At 39.2% G+C, this 18205-nt stretch overlaps 2 protein-coding genes across 3 annotated transcripts in view; one reads left to right on the top strand and one right to left on the bottom strand.

The window, feature by feature from the left end:
- LOC122362477 (AT-rich interactive domain-containing protein 3B-like) overlaps positions 1-5275 on the top strand; it is a 41115-nt gene extending 35840 nt beyond the window's left edge. Inside the window, exons 7-9 of one of the 2 annotated variants that reach the window (XM_043263925.1) lie at positions 1-32; positions 112-201; positions 2892-5275. The exon at positions 1-32 is cut by the window's left edge and continues 199 nt beyond it. In XM_043263925.1, the coding sequence (XP_043119860.1) occupies positions 1-32; positions 112-201; positions 2892-2908 (139 nt within the window). In that variant the 3' untranslated portion in view covers positions 2909-5275. Of the gene's footprint in view, positions 33-111; positions 202-1029 lie in introns of both variants that reach the window. The other variant, XM_043263924.1, reaches the window with a different exon arrangement.
- Positions 5276-5597: 322 nt separating this feature from the next.
- LOC122363001 (semaphorin-7A) lies at positions 5598-18138 on the bottom strand. The gene is made up of 14 exons (XM_043264852.1): positions 17910-18138; positions 17426-17562; positions 17179-17226; positions 16015-16113; positions 15860-15938; positions 13966-14058; positions 13747-13877; positions 12433-12596; positions 11472-11577; positions 11006-11180; positions 9965-10074; positions 8930-9075; positions 8284-8312; positions 5598-7463 (listed from the first exon to the last, which is right to left on the bottom strand). Exons 1-14 carry the CDS (start codon positions 17995-17997, stop codon positions 7108-7110), a joined length of 1761 nt encoding a protein of 586 aa, XP_043120787.1. The 5' UTR covers positions 17998-18138; the 3' UTR covers positions 5598-7107.
- Positions 18139-18205: the final 67 nt, after the last annotated feature.

Raw genomic sequence — 18205 nt, 5'->3', positions numbered from 1 at the left:
CTCCAACCTGCGCCTGGCCGCTCCGGCCCACGGTCAGTGCGCTAGAGATGCTCTGATACGCGTGCGTGTGTGTGTGTGTGTGTGTGTGCTAATGAGCGTCTGTGTGTGTAGAAGAGAAGCAGGATCTGTCCGTGAGAGTCTCCTCCAGCGGGGCGGCGAGTATCAGCGTGTCCGTGGAAGTCAACGGCGTCGTTTACTCAGGTACGGCTTACGGAGCGTTATTTGGGCCGGGGCGATAAATTCTCGGTGCTGACAGCAGATGGTGCTGCATGCTTCTGAAACAGACCCGTCTACGAGAGCTCTTCAGCTCTTCCTCGGCTTCTGAGTGTGTGATGAAACTAGATTAGAGCCACGTCTGCGGTTAAAAAGCCAGCTCCGAATCGAATTATCATCAAAAGATCGTGTTGAACAACGGTTCTGCATTCAGTAGTGAAGTGTCTCTTCGTTATACATCTCCATCTCTCTCTGTGTCCCTAAAAGAGCTTCATAAATAATTGGGAAAATCTAAAAATCCATCCATAAATCGATTCTGCATCAATTTATATTCCCAGCCCTACATGTTATTATTGTTATTATTAGGGATGCACCAAAATGAAAATTCTCATTTGAAGCCGAACAAAAACACATTTTGTCACCATTGGATGAAGCCAAAATGTGTTTTGTTTTGTTTTTTACCGTTTTGTAAATATTTACAATATTTGCACATCCACCAGCAAAACACAAATTCACATAAAATGAATAATATTTTCAATATCTCCTTCTTAAATCAGCCGTAGAAATAAAGGCTTCTTTTAAAACATTAGAATATATTAAAGATCGCAATTCGGGCGCAATCTGTGAATGTTGAAATTATGATGAAAGAGTTCAGTGCTTCTTTTTGTTGGCGACAGATTTATAAACGGCTCTCGCATCACATCAACATTCAGTGCATCCCTAATTATTATTAATTTTAGCCATTTCATTGGGTTCTTACAATGTCTAGCATGCTACATGAATTCACGTTTTAATCGGAGACGTGTTTCACGGCAGGAACTCTGTTCGCGCAGAAGTCTGCGTCGGCCGCACCCGGACCCAGCTTCACCTTCTCCGGCTCCGCCCCCAGCCAAAGCCCCGCCTCCTCCTCCTCCTCCAAGGGGCGGAGCTCAGCAGAGCCCGGCGGCTCTCCGTAACACGTCGCCGACCATCAGACTGTTGCACAACCATTACCTCAGTTTGTCCTGTCCACTCGGGCTGTCCAGTGACATGTACATGGACACGCATGCGTAAAATAACACGGACGGGCCTCGTTCGTGAATCACGAGTTCAATCGGTTCGATTAGAAAGTCATGCTCGTGTTTCAGGAACGACGTCCCAAAATGCTAAATACAATCAGCCAAACGACAGGCAGGTTTTGTTATTATTATTTAGAGTGTGTTTCGATCTGTCTTCTGATTACGTTTCGTGACCTTATGACCTTTTTTCACTCAAGGTTCCTCATTTTACAGTCATACCTCGAACGCTCAGCGGTGGAACGTTACGGGAGCGTCTTGTACCTCAGGATCTGTAGTTTAGGAGTTAGGAGTAGTTTTAATTTTTGTAGAATTGGTTTGAATTGGTGACGCTGACGGGACCTCGCCGGTTTCTCCCGTCAGCGGAGATGAGTCTCTGAATCTTATCAGGTTCTCAGGAATATATATCTGCTGTCCTGCAGCGCGTTCGTTTGATGATGTCTTCAAGAACAACCGTCAAATACCTCAGAAACCAGATGAATGTCTCAGTAAATGTTTAAACGAGCAATCGGCCCTCTCTGCGAAAACAAATCATTTCATCTGGGTCTCAGGGCAGGTTTTACATAGCTGGGTGAATCTCATGGAAACGCATCAATCATCACACGCTTGCGTGAATATTTAGTAGATGTCAAATTGAATTTAACGATGCGTAAAAAAAAATGAAGAAAATGTGCATTATTCAAAAGTTATTTGATCAAAAGTACTGAAAAACATTAATAGTGTGAAAAATCAGCGCAATTTCTAATAGTGGTTTTCTACTTTTATATACTTTAAAATATTGTTTATTTCTGTGGTGCAGCGCCGAATCTCAGATGAATAAAAATGTAAAAGAACAGCATTTATTCAACATTTAAAAAACGTTTCCTCCATTTAACACATCCTAAAAATTATATAAATAATTATATAAAAATAATATAAAATATTTCTTTAAAAATAGCAATGAACCAATGACTGGAGTACACGGAATTTCTATTTTGAGCAAAAAAACTGCTTCCAAATCAGAAGCGTTCGCAACCAGTATATGAGAATGATTTCTGAAGGATGACGTGACACTGAAAGACTGGAGAAATGATGCTGAAAATTCACAGGAATAAGTTGTATATGAAAATAGAAAACTGTTATTTTAAATTGCGACATTTCACATTTTTCCCTGATAGATACAGCCTTAAAACAAAGACAAAGTTCTAATCCCAAGCTTTTGAATTTTTGCCATTTTATTATTTTTTTTTACCATGCATACGTATATGCACATATTTCATTATAGTTTGATAAATATATGCAAGCACACGTATGCGTACATACAAGATTTGAAATATATAGATATTTGCATGACACAATTTATATTTTATATATACATCCTAAAAGCAGGAGTCATTTTCTCCTTTTTCTCTTCCTGTTGATTTGGGGTCAAAGGTCATTTCATGAGATTCACCCACGAATGGTGTGACGAAGTTCTCGGCGTAAGCATGCAATCATTCCTCGAGCAAACCGTCGTCCTCTTTCTTCCACACCGATGCTTCAGGGCCTGATGTTTTTGTCTGACGTTGTTGCCTTCCGTCCCAGGAAGGCGTCTCTCTCAGGAAGTACTGTGATGTTTTTAAGTGAACTCTTGTTGTTTTTAAGATGATATAAATGGATAATCGGTGGCGAAGTACCTCAGACTCTGCTGTGGAGATTTACACTACATACCTCGTGCTGCCGCTTCCGCGCAGGATCTGGAATATGCTGGACGTGAATCCCTCGAGCTGGACTTTCCTTTCTCTCCGTGTCTTTCTCTTGTGGCAAAACCAGACGTGAACTGATGCATTTGTACAATCAGGTGGCCAGACCTGCTCACCTTAACCGAATCAAACTGCCTTCAGCTGCTGCTCAGCTAGAAACCAAAGACCGGGTGACCTCGGCCTCGGGGGTCAGAGGTCACCGCGATGCTGTATGATTGTGATGTCATGGGTCAGGTGACCAGGGAAACACACTTACGCGCGTCTCTGTGTCCGGTCCGCTTGAGGTTTGAAGGCCACATTGATGTGCTTTCTCTCCGTTCTCAGGACCCATTCTTCTCTGTTCCAGCTCTGATCCTCCATGTTTTGCTGCAGCTCTTCTTCTGTTTGAACTGGATTAAAAAAAACCTTGTGCAGATACGTTGTCCCACTTTTATTTGTGTGTCTAATGCTTCAAAACGCTACAGGTTTTACCCATAAACGGGTTCCAGGATGCAGAAACGATGCCAAACGTTGCCGCTGGTGCACAGATCTATGGAAGCTTACTTCAGCCACAGAGTGATAAAATTAAAAAGATTCATTTTTTAATCTCACAATTCTTATTTTGAAAAATCTGGCATTTTTCGTGCAACTGTGACCGATTTTTGAGATATATAGTAAACTCACATTTGCTTAGGAAAAGTTGCAGTTAATTTTTTATTTTTTTTTTATTTAGTTGCAAGATGTGAACTACATTTATTTACTCATTCATTTGTTCGTTCTGTGGCTTTTTTAACATTTGATTTCTTCAATCCTGAATATATGGTGAGTCTTGGAGGGTTTTTTTTTGGCGGGAATATTGTTTCGTGATGCCTGAATTCATTTAGTTCAACATTTCAAGACATAACAAGCATTACGATCACCTTGATCAAATAACGTTGTGTGGTCACGTGCTGCAGTTTGGTCGCGCGAGTTCAGGTGCTTACGTCACCTGCTGACGGTTAGCATGAAACATGCTACCAAAATATATATTTGCTTTATGGTAACGTTGGATAAAAAACACGAGCACGAGTCTTCAGAACAGCGCTGGAGGGTGTTTGCTCCACAGAATTAGCCTCAGACATGCTAGGTAGGACTAGACCTGCTTTATTTTCATAAAGGGCGGGTATGTTGTGAAAATCGGTAGAATGATCGGTGATTTAAGTGTGTTTGACTCGGGTTTTGAAATGGGGTGAGGTAAAAAAAGAGAAAAGTCGTTGGATAAACGCCACTGCTAAATGGTTTAAATGTAAAGAATCTCTGCCATATCGCTTCGTTGTTGGTTTTGCGCGCCAAAAAAAGTGCGCGCTAAAACAAAGACTCAGAAATGAAAAGAGAATAAAATATATCGAGGATCTCCGAGTAAGTGGATGATATTTTACCGCTGCTAAGATCCCAGTAAATACGTAAAGTCTTGAGAATCGTAACAGTTGGAATAATCGCGTTTCAGTGAATAAAACAATAGACCAGGCAGTCTTTATGTTTGTAATTTTATATTTTATGATAATAAGCTGTCGGGGGTCGCTTTAAACGGCAGAAACTAATTGTAGAGTTTTTCCAGAAACAGGTGAAGTTTAGCCTGCTTTAGCCTCGAGGTGGCGCGCATGCGCAGAGAGACTGACACGTGCGCGTAGATCTTAAAATCAAGTGAAACCTTGAATCTTCTTCTATGATATGCGCAGTGGGTTTTGCCCATGCTGTTTTAATAAAATATGAATACTCGTTGAACTGGTTGTGTGTTAAAGTGCAGCACTTTACCATAAATACAAGGTACACGTTTGACTTTACATTTGTTGGCAGTAGAATATATGGTTCTCATGGCTTTTAAACATATAGCTGTACTTTGTATATCATCTGTGTGACTAATTAGTTTTTTGCATGTTTTTGAGTTTGTTCCTCATTGTGGTTTATCCTGTAAGCAAGCTTTTTTTTTTTTTTTTTTTTTTTTTTTTTCGGTTTCATAAACTCTTGAAATACATTCAGCTCTCGTCTTCCAGTGAAGCTCTACACACATTTGGTTTTGTTTAAACCTTACAGCATAACACTAGCTACCTATAATATTACTACTTAATGATAATCCAGCCGATAAAATCCTCCGACAATATATTGCATGCATTTTAACAGAGTAAAGGAGTTCACAAGTCCAACCTCGGGAGTGAAAACGTCTTTAAATATATTTTACATTTTGGAATTTAAGATAAGTCTGAGGATGTTTTAACTTCAGAGACTACTTTTAAGAATAATTGAAATTCTTGAGAAAAAAAACTTGTAAGGAAAAACCGTGTTCTTGAGAATTTTTGAGAAAACAAAATATTTTTAAATGTCTCAAGTTAGAAAATAAATTAGAAGTAAAGAAGAAATCTTAAGTTTGATGAAACGGGTGGTGTGTAAATTATTGCCAGAGCTGACGGCTACAGCCTTTCATAAAAAAAGTTGCAGCATAAAATGTCGTTGAACTTTTAAAGTTACTAAACAGCTGATGCTGGTTTTCCTGTGTGACATGATGCTGTGGGTCACATGCGTGTGTGTGTGTGCGTGTGTGTGTGTGTGTGTGTGTAAAATAACTCAGTGACTAACAGGTGAAAACAACAGGGACATTTTTAAACGCTTTAATTAGAAAAATGAGTGTGTGAAAGGACAAATCCACCAACACTTGAGGGAAATAAATGACTAATGATGAACTGATCGTGAAACTGCTTCCATGACCTTTATAGAGGCGTGGGGCGCCAGATCCTCTATGGGTGGGTGGAGTGTTTGTTTTTCACATCCTTTTCATTTGAAAATGCTTAAGGACACTTAATTTATTGTGAAATAATCTCTAATAAATACAAAAATATAAAAGTACAAAGACAAAAAAATAAACAGCATCTGTCGATCCTTTGGCATGTTTATATTATATATCTATATAAAAACCAAGTTAGAGAGGGCGGATAAGACCAGCTTTACCCATCGCCTCCTTTTTACACATCAGTATGTCATTTTCATTTTACTGATAAATAAATATGACTCTCATCACGTCATACAGTCATTACTGGATGAACGTCGTCGCTAGTGGAGCATCACAGTTTATAGTGAACACTATTCATTGATGAAACGATAGATAGATAGATAGATAGATAGATAGATAGATAGATAGATAGATAGATAGATCGATCGATCTTAGGTCAATATTGGCTAAATTAAAACCAAGATTTGGCGATAATATAATATACTACAGACAATTAGGCCAGCCGCTGTTGAGCAGGGGTTTTTTCAGCAGGACAAGGTTTAAAAATGGCTGAAAGTCATTAGATGTTGCCAAATATCACATGAAGTGTCACTGATTGTAAAGAAGAGTGTTGAGACACAGCCGCGCTTTCAGAATGACCAGCGTGTCACAATCTGTCTCTGCAATAAAGGACACCAGGTGTGATGTTTCTTTGTCCAAGGCAATGAAATGCCAATATGAAGAAATAAAGTGATTTACACCGACGTGCTTTTCTCAAAGTCGGGAATTATAAATTATTTTTAGGAGATAACAATCACACAAGGCTGAACGTGGACATATTACACACGCCAGCACTCAAATACTTAATCACTCATTTCCTCGTGTTAGAATAATAGTTTAAATAGTTATAGAATTACACAAATATACGTTTGGGGATGACATGATCTAAATGTTACACAAATGAAGACTCCTACATATGAGCCTCTTTTTATTAATTAAGTTTTCGAATATTAAAATTCATATTAAATTTATATTTTTAAATTGTTAAAATCTTAAAATATTGAAATATTTTTTTTGTCTACTGAGACTTAGAGTAAAAAAAAAAATGTAATTTCTAAAAAATATTGATTTGTTTTTGCCAGCTAAACCATTCAGACTCCTTTAGATCAAAAGGGCATTAAAATAAATCGAGTTTGTGTCCAAATGTTGGACTGAACTCATGACAAATACAGCTGATCGTGAAAATAACGATAAAAACATCCCATAAATCTCTCCACATCCTCTCCCACATCCACCTCGTGTGTTTGCATGCTCTTATGACCGATGACTAAACGGGCTTTCATGAGAAGCTCGGTATTGCACATATTCGATAAACATTCATTTTACGGTAATACCTTCAGAAGGACGCCAGCAGGCCGTGACAGGCTGTGAGCATCAGTAACAGAGGAGCGAGACGGAGCCCGTCCGAGCGACTCATGCTGAGCGTGTATTGTCTGAGCGTCTGAGTATAGCCTTCCTCTGTAGACTCGCACCTGTAGTGTCCTTCATGAGTCTCATTCATGCTGTGGATGAGGTACAAACAGCTCTGTTTGGAGTGAACGCACTCCTCGAGCGTTTCCCCGCGGTACCAGCGGTACTCGGCGTGGTGCGACGTCTTTGGGCAGAGAAGGAAGTGTTTAGAGGACGGAGAGACGTGGATCACCGTCGACTCGCTCTCTACCTCGGTCTTAGACGGAGCGGCTTCGGGCTTATCTGTGGAACACACGGCTGTTAAAGCATTCTGACTCACAAATACTCTCTAGCTAGGTTTAGGCAGAAATTGTTGAATTAAAAGGGATCGTTTGGCTCAAGACGGCCACGTGCTAATGAATCAATAGTGGTTTGAGCAGTGACGTCTCAAAACGGTCACATTTCTGAGAGGATGCTCCCTAAATAGACAGCTGCCTATTTTACATTAAATCGTTAAACAGATGAGAAACTACAGAAAGCCCTTGAAGCTTCCCTTTTGTTCGATACTTCTCATGACACGTTTGGGAAGAGGGTTGGTACGTGTTACTTAACCAAATGTCACATGTTTTATGCAAGTGTCAAGACGCCGAGCAGAAGGTCGAGTCGAGTCAGCACCAAACAGGAACAAGTAGAGTTTATATAGGCCTGTAAAGTTCTGAATATAGAAATATGAAAAACGAAAGTGAATGAAATTAAATACGCCATTCGTGCAGGTTTGGAAATACTCCAGGGTGAGTAGATGATGTTCATTTTTGGGTGAGCTATTGCTTTAAGTCAAGCGAGTCTTTAAAGTCATGTGACCGTAGGCCTCTGCAAAATGCATGGAAGAAACCCAGAGCAGATGCAGAGATGGAGCTGGAGTCATGTTCACTAAACCTGAAAGTGTGTAGAAGGTGGTCGGCGTTTGCTTGCAACAGAACTGCGGTGAGATATGCATGAACTTTTTTATTCGGCCCTGCCTTGTTCAGGAAACACCGTGTAGTTCAGGAACAGTCATAATCAGATAGACACCCACCGAGACCCAAAAACACACCTAGTTACAAAAAAACAGAGAGATGCTTACTGCAGTTTAAGATGTCCAGGGCTGGGAATCTGTGGAAAACAAGACACTTTATTGAGATGAAGACTTGATATATTCATTCATTCATTCACTTTTCTTTGTAAAGTGAAGTGTGTCATGTGGTTTTACGCTGTGTAGGTGGGGGAATTATGTCAATGGTTCAGCGGTAGGAAATCAGGAAATGAGTGGAAATGTACAAAAATGAGGCTAGGTGGTCGAGCAGGTGAGGCGACGCAAACCCTTTCAGTGGTTATGAAGTTTCGGAATGATTGGCTCACTATTACTAGTGCTTAAAGTGATCTGACTACTAACACTATGAGACTTCAGCGTGTATGTGATTCTGCAGATGAAACCACCTCACTATTACCCAGAACTCTCCACTGCACTGCGGTCTATTAAAGGGTTCGTATGATGGTGATCAGCCAATCGCAATGCATTGGATAGCTGGCCAATCAGACCTCACTTTTTAGACACAAATGTGTTTTATTTGACCTTAATCCACATAAACGCATTGCATTACACCCAATACACAAAATAACGTTCATACGACAATATCATCCTTTCAAAGAACTCTTCCGTGGCTTTGAGCGTTGCCTAAAATACACGCGCTATCAGGAAGGAAGCAGATGTGTGTGCAGTGAGGTCTTACTTCGCTCTGGAGGTGCAGCGCAAACCGTCCCAACCACAGTAGGGGTCTCGAGATAATCTGCATTCGTTGCACTGGTCTCCGTACGCTTGACACGTCTGTAGATCAATCTGAACCACTTCGTGACTGGAACTCACGTACAGACGCCGCTGAGAAACCAAACACAGCTTTCACTTAAAAACTGGAGATCAGTCATAGATGCACTAGTCTAATCGAAACAAAACCCTCCACTCTATATATGTCTACCTTCATAATAATAGAAAGTTAAATGAAACGGGTATAATTGTGGATTGCTCTGTGAAACATCCCGTGCCTTGCACTTGTTATGATCGCTGACACACTGAATAACATCTATATTTTTGCATCTGGCAGGAGCTTTTATTCAAAGCGGCTTGTGTTGCATTCAAAATAATAATTGAATCAGATCATACTTTGCCTGGGAATTAAACTCATGAACTTGGCTGTTGCTGGAGGCATGCTCTACTGGCATCACGAAATTTTAATATTGATTTGTTTTTACTTATACTATATATGAAACTGTTAATATTTTTTTATGGTTTCATTTTAATTATTGTTTTTGTAGTCCATCTTTTGGTTAAATAAAATGTTAGTACTCAAAAAGCATGTCTATTTAATTGCTACCAGAAAATGTATACAATTTAACAACAATTTGCTAAAAGCTGAACAAAAATGACATTTTTAGGACCCTATCAAATATGTTTTATTTTTCCATTTACTTTTTTAGTCTTCCATTGTATTTTTTCAGACTCCATTTTAATGGTAAACGAAATTAACATTTAAAAAGCATTTCTAATTAACTGAATTCATAAAAACGATTCATATATACAATAATAGTGTTTCAGTTTCAAAAAGTGGTTTTATTCCTCTAAAAATATATTTTTTATATTATTGTTATTAGTAGTAGTAGTGTTATAAGTAGTATAGGAATATGTTTCTTCAAGCTGAACCAAACTTTTCCTGATACTCCGTGTTATACAGTACATTACTGTAGTCCTCTCGTTGTGTGTTAATCCGTACCTCCGAGGCGTCCAGCAGCATGCTGGTGATGTGCGTCTCGTGTTGAAACGGCAGATACTCGGCGATCACAAAAAGAGGATTTTCCAGCACTTTATGAACTCCTCCACTTTCTGTGAGAAAACATTACCAACAGGACATGAACCGAATGAACTACATAGGGAACTACTGAGGAAGACAGCGTGCTAACCAAGTACGTGACTAACACGGTTTATTCACATGACGTTTCACATTACATGCTACCGTTCGTAGAAACATTTTGGATATTGCTGTATAAAGAAACAAAATAAAGATGGCATGAAATTTCGTATGATTTATTTTGATTGCGCTACTAACTTCTTTGTGATGTTGTACAGTAAATGATTCACTGTAAAAAAAAAAAAACATAGTTGTTTCATCCTGATTTTTTGTTGAGTCAACTAAAATAATTTAGTTGACTCAACAAAAAAAAATAGGCACAAGTCATTTTCATCTTCATTTTTTACAGTGTACAGGATAATAGCTAAATTGCTGTAGTAAATAAATGTAATGGTAATTGTTTTAATTCTGTCAAATGAGTAAATGATCCATTATGCCATTATCCTCCTTACTGTTGCTCGGTGAGTTTTGCATTCTTTGGCTCCTGTTGGTTTACTATGGAAGCTGTTAATGGTCTTTTTATCTCACTAATCACAATTGTTTTCTTCTCGCAACTGCAAGTTCACGCCTCACAATTTTTCTCAGAACTGTGTGAAATAAACTGGAAACAAAGTCATGATGGTGAGATATAAAGCCAAAAAAAGGCCCGCTCAGAGTTGTATAATGTGTAACGGAGAGTTTATATCTCACGATCCCCCGAAAGAAGACCGTTCTGAGATAAAAAGTCGCAGTTACCTTTTTATTTATTTTTTATTCGCTGGCAGAAACAGGCTTCCATAACTAACGAATGCAATTAAACATTGCGAAAATTGACTTTTTTTCACCATCAGAAGTCGCTGCCTGAAGACCCTATTCAGCAGAATCTTAAATTGGTCTAATTCAATAAATGAAATGAAATCCACGCACCTAGAGACAGAAGCAGGACGGTGTGGCCCCGCACCCGGTCCACCTGTATGTGAGTGTAATGACGGTGTGTGAACAGCAGGGGCCCGTTCTCTGGCATCACCCAGTCCTTCATCTCTGGACGATCCTTCATGAACCCCAGCACTTCAGGTGATAGAGCAGTACTGTCCGTCCCACACTAAAAAGACGTTTCAAAGAATCGCTCTATCATCATGAATCACACCGATCGTGTACACGTCAATGTGAATCAGTATGACATGAATCAATACACGTGTTTTTATTACAATGTTCAGACGTTGTTGATAAGTGATTATCAATGTGATTCATCGGGAGTTGTTTATATTGGCTCAAAAACTCTAGAATGAATCATTCGTGAAGCGCAAGAGAAATGATCGGAACTCTATGACGAAATCTGCAATTAAACTCATTTATCTACAGACGCCACAATTACATAATCGCTCATAATTACCGTTCCAGGCCGGTGATTGTCAGGAACGCTTCTAGAGTTGAATTCAGAAGACGTGAAGATGCTGCTGATTTCAGTCATGTTATAAACACACACCGCACTTATGTTCCTGTAAACAGAGACAGAGCTTTATTGTTGAGACACACTGCATCCGCACGCTCTCTCTTCTTTCCGTTGATATTTACAGAAGTTTGAACTATCAGCCATCGAGGCCAGTGCTGGGAAAAGTTCCTTTTAAAATTAATGCAATGCAATACAAAAACAATTGTGTTGCTTTTTATGGAAATGAATGCGTGATGTTGCTTTTTGGTTACTCTTTCTCATCTGGTCTGGTTTTTAATATAAAGAGTAGCATTTCTGGCAAACGTTAAAGCTGTTTCGCACCAAAAGTGGAACGATTTCACAGCAAAGGAACTGAATAATAAAAAGGCATTAAACCGTATTTATTTCCTGCAGGTTTGCATCCTATTCTGTTTGCTTTTCACAGTTTTTATTAATTTCGAGGAACGCTGAATCGTTTTTGTGCAGGTGAGATGAATAAACGCATTATCATATTTAGTCTAGAATTACTACACGACAACTTTGCACTATTTCCCGATTTCTCTCAACATGGCAACACAGGAGCTGTCAGTCAATACATGGGAAACAAAGTGGCATTACTTGAAAGAGTGACTGATATTTTCTTGCAAATTAAAAAGTAATGCATTACTAGTTACTTAAAAGTAATCTGATTACGTTACGTGGTTATTCGTAATGCGTTACACGCTTACTCCTGATTTCTCACAATATGGCAACACAAGAGCTATCAGACAATACGTGGGAAAGTGCCTGGTGTTATTAATTAGAAGGAAATATTTATATTTCAAAAGCAATGCATTACTTGTTACTTAAAGTAATCTGATTACATTACTTGTTATTTGCAATGCATTGCCCCGAACACGGTTAAAGTCATGAGATGTCTTACCAATAGTTCCTGAAAAGCGCATATACTTTGATGTCATTGTCTGTTTCCAGTGTGGCCACATCTATCATCTTAGTGAATTCATATCCTTTCCCACAGAACAGACGGCTGTAAATCATAGACGTCCAGCTGCTCTGAAGCAGGCTCTTAGATCCGCCGTTATCGTCCTGAAACAGATGTGTTGGGTTTAATTCTGCATAGAGCATATAAACTACTCTCAAGAAATCATCGTGAAGATTCTGCTCTTCCACATAAGAACGTTGGGACCGACACGAGGGGTTTAAATGATTATCAGAATAACGACCAGGTTATGCAAGTGTGTCATTTTTAAAAAGGCTAAAATGATATAATGCAGTCGCATAAAGTGAAACACAAGAACTATTCTAAAGATCTATTATGATGCAAAAAAGCGGATTCATCTTTACGTCATCTTCTAAGAATAAATATTTTTATGAACTCGACACTAAAACCACACTTGTCATATTCAGGTGAAAAAGTGCACAGGAAATGCAGACTTTCACCCTTAATGTGTTCAGAGACGGACAAAGACAACAAGAACATCAGGCTGTTTAGTGTTGCTTACTGGCAGATAGATTCCGATAAATAGACAAAAAAAAACTGAAGTGATAACCACACTGAGCTTCGGTTCCAAAATATTCTCACAGCCTTAAATCAGATCATTTCTGTTTAATGTGTGTGTGTGTGTGTATATATATTTATGTGTATATATATATGTCTGTGCGTGTATATGTGTGTGTGTGTGTGTGTATACATTTATATATGTGTGTGCACATATGTATGTGTGTGTGTGTGTGTATACATATAAATGACTTTATATTTTTCAAGCCTTTTGTGTTCAACAGAAGAAAGTCCTTCACACAGGTGTGTTTTTTGGGCGAGTAACGTTAACGAACTTTAAGGCTTAGTAAAACGATAACAAATAGGCTTCGCTCTTTCTGATGTAACGAGGAGATCAGGCAGAGAGAGAATCCATGTGCAGACACAGCTTTAATCACAAACCACTCAGACAACCCAAGACACGAGAACCAGGAACATCTTCACCGTATGAAGACCAGCAAACACAAGAGAAAAGCACCACCTTAATACACACAGACTCTCAGACTAAACAAGGTGACAAGGGGGGCGTGGACAGTAGTCATGGAAACAAACAAGGGACACTACAGGAAGTGAAGACAGCAAATAGTGCCCACGCTCCAGACAAACAGGTGGCACTAATGCACTTTTGAAGATGAGATGCCAAGCGACAATGAACCCGAAAGAAGAAGAAGAAGACTGAGTCCAGGGACAAACACTCACCATGCAGCTCTGAGAGACTCGCGGGATCCAGAGCTCAGATTCGTCTTCACTCTTATGTTTCTCGGTGAAGAAGGAATAAACTTTGTCTTTGTGTTGTCCTTTCCCAGCGACCAGCTTCAGGTAAGTTTGCTCTAAAGAAAAAAAAACAGCGCCGTTTAGAATCAAAACGACATCATTTCAGGGAGAAAGTGACTGCTTCTGCAGTAAGGCTTTTCTCACCCTCTTCATTCGTCTGAGGCCAAATGTTGTATTTTTTGTTGTTGTTTATCCTGTATAAGCCTTTATCACGCTTGGTGAAATACAGCATATTTCCTGTAAGACAGGTAATAAAATAGAAGTGATTTACATTTTTTACAACAATGAAAATGAGGTGTGCAGCCGGTTCAATGGATTGCACTGTTGTCTGCAACACTGATAGCATCCTAATAATTTCACAGCCGTGCCCTGTTGAACACCCTGACAGCACGGATGGGCTTCACACATCTATTTAAGGCTGGAGTGAACAGACAAGTTCCTGTTTCTGACAATGATCACAACAATACTGTGCTGCACTCAGCTAATATTACACGCCATGCCAATCAGCGCATTGTCAAGCGAAGCATAACTGACAACAAGTACAACAAATAAATGCTAGAGCCTGATTTAGCTTGCACGAACCCACTTTTTGGCCTTTAAAAAAACTACTCTCAGAATTAAAAGACTTTACTAAATCTAAATACTGACAAAATGACCTTTAAAGTTCTTATCCATGCATAATTCACAACTTAGGTTTTGATATTTATGTTAGGACATTTAGTAAATATCTTCATGGAACACAACCTTCACTTAATATCCTAATGATGTTTGGCACAAACGAAAAATGACTCATCTAATGTATTGTTGTATATTGCTACAAATATAGCTGAGCTGCGGATGACTGCTTCTGTGCTCCAGACACACATCGTCTAGAGAAGCCTTCTCTATATAAGGGTCAACATGGGTCTGTACAGATCTATATATGGAGAGCATTTCTAGACCATCAGCACGGAAATATCTAGTTCCCCATCCACAAACCACTGAACTAATCACATTACAAAAAACCCTTGTGAAGAATTTCTTTACACACTGTCTATTAACCGAAAATGAGCATTTGAACCTTCTACTGCGTACTGTACTGTAAGACTTTACAGAAACCCCAAAAAGAGCTGTTTAAAGCAGAATATCCAATTAGATATTTATAATACAAGCAGATATATTATGCCTTTTTTACAATGTGTAAGTCTCTTAGTGTCCCTAGAATGCGTATGTGAGGTTTCAGCTCAAAATGCCCCACAGATCATGCATTATATCATTTATGAAAATGCCTATTTTGCGTAGATTTTTAAATGCAAATGAGCCGCTAAACTGACACAACGAAAGCAAAACTACGGCACCTTGGGTAGAAACTTCTAAATTAAAGGGTGGTATTAATATAATGAGATCCTTTGCTTGGATCCTTGGTTAAAAGCTAGAAAATTGAGATTTTTTTCACGATATTTAGCAGCTTGAACATTCTGCTAAACATCTCCATTGGTTTGGAGACCAGGGTGGAAAGGTTTTGTGGTAACGTCATATCACTCAGCTCTTCTGTTACGAGTTGAACATTAACAATGAGTTATATGTTATATCTGCATTGAACTATATCATGCAAATGCATTAAGAGCTTCAGTAGCAGCACCGGGTTTCAACATGACTACAGTTTCCTGAACCATTGCTCGAACAAGAAATGTTGCGAAACACTGTTTCGTGATGTCTGATTTCACTCATCTCTATTTCTTCAGCGCTTGGCCAAAGAAAAGTTGCACTTCTAAAAACATTTTAAAAGACTCTGTATTTAGAAGAGCAGAGGAGAGAGAAATAATAATACTCCTCTGTTCTCAGCTATGTGTGAAACAATATACTACTCATAATCAAGAATTTCTGGGTGGGTGGTTTAGAGCGTCTCTCATTCTTCAGATAACATTTACTACAGAGATATGGATGTTGAATGCCCCTCAATATCATAAACGACATCATATTCAACAAGAAATGAAACAGCCATTATTCTAATTTACGTGTGCAAACATGCATGCATTTCAAAATGTGCAGCACTCACCAACGAGTAATGATGGCTCATTAATATCTGGCTCATAATTTTCTGATGTGAAGCAATCGGTCAGAGAATAACTGGAGGTCTGGAACAAAAAGCAAGGCTCAGTTTCGTACTTTCCCCTGAGTTTAAAAACGTAAGCATTCAGAAAAAGGCCATACCAAGTTGCAGCACTCTGAGTTTCCGTCAAACGAACTACAGATGAACAGGACGTTTCCATCAGCCCCCTCCTGGAGCACAGAGAACCTGAGGGAACGGGGCTGGAAAAAACAACCGTTAAACAGCAATCAGTGACCCTTTAAAGGAGTGACAGCACTTCAAACGAGTGGCGATAGCCCTTTTAGCATAGCTTAGCATAGATCATTGAATCCGATTAGACCAGTAGCATCACGTTTTAAAAACAACCAAGGGTTTCAATATTTTTCCTATTTGAAACGCAACTCTTCTATAGTTCTATCATGTACTACCACCGATGGAAAATGAAACGTTGCGGTTTTCTAGACCGATATGATTGGGACCTATAGTTATTCCGGCGTAATAATCCAGAAAGTTTGGTACCATGACCGCAGCAAGAGCAGTGATATCAAATAACTACAGAAGAGTCGAGTTTTAAAACAGAAAAATACTCAAACCCTTTTTTGAACGTGACGCTACTGGTCTAATCAGATTCAATGATCTATGCTAAGCTAAGCTAAAAGTGCCATCTCCAGACCCGGAGATCGGCTGAATCGATTCAAAAACGGTAAAACTCAACTTTTTAACTTCTAGTGTTCCTTTAATAAGACACGAACTTCCTGCAACAACGCTGCTTATATCAATGTTCAGTTACACACAATAAAAGCTGTGTTGTGTGTAAACACACGGAATCTTAACCTGTGTTTCTACTGAAGTGTAGTACTCAAGTCTACTAGGGTTTTAATACTTTAACGCAGTGGTTCCCAACCTTTTCTTGTTTGAGGCACCCTTGGAAAGCCTTTCAAAAGTTCCCGGCACCCTTATAAGGAAATAGATATTTAAAATTTCCGTAGCTTTTTTATTATTATTTATTTATTTGTTTCATTTCGAGAGTTTGCATGCAAAAACACCTTATACCTAGTCCTAGATGATATGAGAATACTGTTTACACTGATTTTGCCTTAATAAAAAAATTTTGTTGAAATTTTGGCGGCACCCTCAAAAGATCCCACGGCACCCCTTAGTGCCGCGGCACACCGGTTGGGAACCACTGCTTTAACGTAACATTATTATTAACTCGCATTAATATCATGGAGTGTAATCAGACTGTATTATAAGCAGTCAGCAAGACCTGATCCTTTAATACTTACAGAGCTGTTTGAATCTTTGTTTTCGTTCTGAAATGGAGGGACGTTCACCTAAACAAGGATCCAAAGACAAGTCAGCCGACATTGAACAAATAAGGGCTCATGAGATAAGTGACGTCTTCATGCTTGCATTAACAAAAAATATCTTTCTTCAAAAGTGTTTAAAATCTTTAGCACAGACAAAGCTACACACGTTTTTTGCATAATCATTTACAGTAAAATACTTCATTTACAGTCTGGTCTACCGTACCTGAAGGGGTTTGGAGCCTTGTGTTGGGCTGATGGAATAAAGCACGCTCTGTCCTCCGACCCAGATGATTTTGTCACTAGAAGCGTCACCGAGTTTCATTAAACTAATATTATTTTCGAAAGAAAACCTGGTTATACCTAAAGAGAGAGGCAGAGTGAAGTTGTAAATATGTATAACGCACAAAGCAGAAGAGACAGCTGTGAGTCAGATAAGGGACTGGAGTGGTTTGTGGGTGGTAAAGATAGAGTTCTGTTAAAATAAGTGAGAAAACGAAGTGAGATATGGGATATTTCTACTCATTTAAACTGAAATTATCGTGCCTTTAATTTCAATTAAATTACAACCGAATCCAATTTCTTTGGCATCTCAATGCTTCCATCTCGCCCGTTTTGTACCACAAACTATCAGGAGGACCTAAGCATGGTGTTAATATGTATTACTGGTTAGCCTTTAACGATGATCTTGAGAATAAATGTCATCTTACCCGTGTCCACCGTCACTCGAGGATGTAGTTTCGAGGAACTAACGAGTGAAACACACGAGAAAAGCGCGCAGAACGCCGTCCAGTCCATCTCGAGCCAGGAGTTTGAGACAGACGCGGATCTTTCTGATTAGGATTCGACTCTCAGTCACACTGAAGCGGAACTTCTTCACGCTCTCTGTCGTGTGTTTAACAGGCGGGGCAAACATTGCACGTATTTAGACGATCTTCAGTCGTGTGTGTATGTCGTGTGATTATAACAGATTATTATAACGTGGTCAGCTAGCCGCTCGAGGGCA

This window comes from Puntigrus tetrazona, chromosome 18 (assembly GCF_018831695.1).
Source record: "Puntigrus tetrazona isolate hp1 chromosome 18, ASM1883169v1, whole genome shotgun sequence".
Taxonomy (NCBI): Eukaryota; Metazoa; Chordata; class Actinopteri; order Cypriniformes; family Cyprinidae; genus Puntigrus; species Puntigrus tetrazona.
Note: the sequence above shows the minus strand (reverse complement) of the source record. Positions and strands in the feature narration are given on the sequence as shown.

What these genes read in the sequence shown, in the direction of transcription:
- LOC122363001 (XM_043264852.1), bottom strand. Translation starts at nt 17,997, where the DNA reads ATGGACTGGACGGCGTTCTGCGCGCTTTTCTCGTGTGTTTCACTCGTT. An exon ending in AAGGCTCCAAACCCCTTCAG is followed by an intron (nt 17,227 to 17,425) that starts GTACGGTAGACC and finishes ATCCTTGTTTAG; the next exon opens with GTGAACGTCCCTCCATTTCA. An exon ending in CGCTGCACCTCCAGAGCGAA is followed by an intron (nt 8,313 to 8,929) that starts GTAAGACCTCAC and finishes TGTTTTCCACAG; the next exon opens with ATTCCCAGCCCTGGACATCT.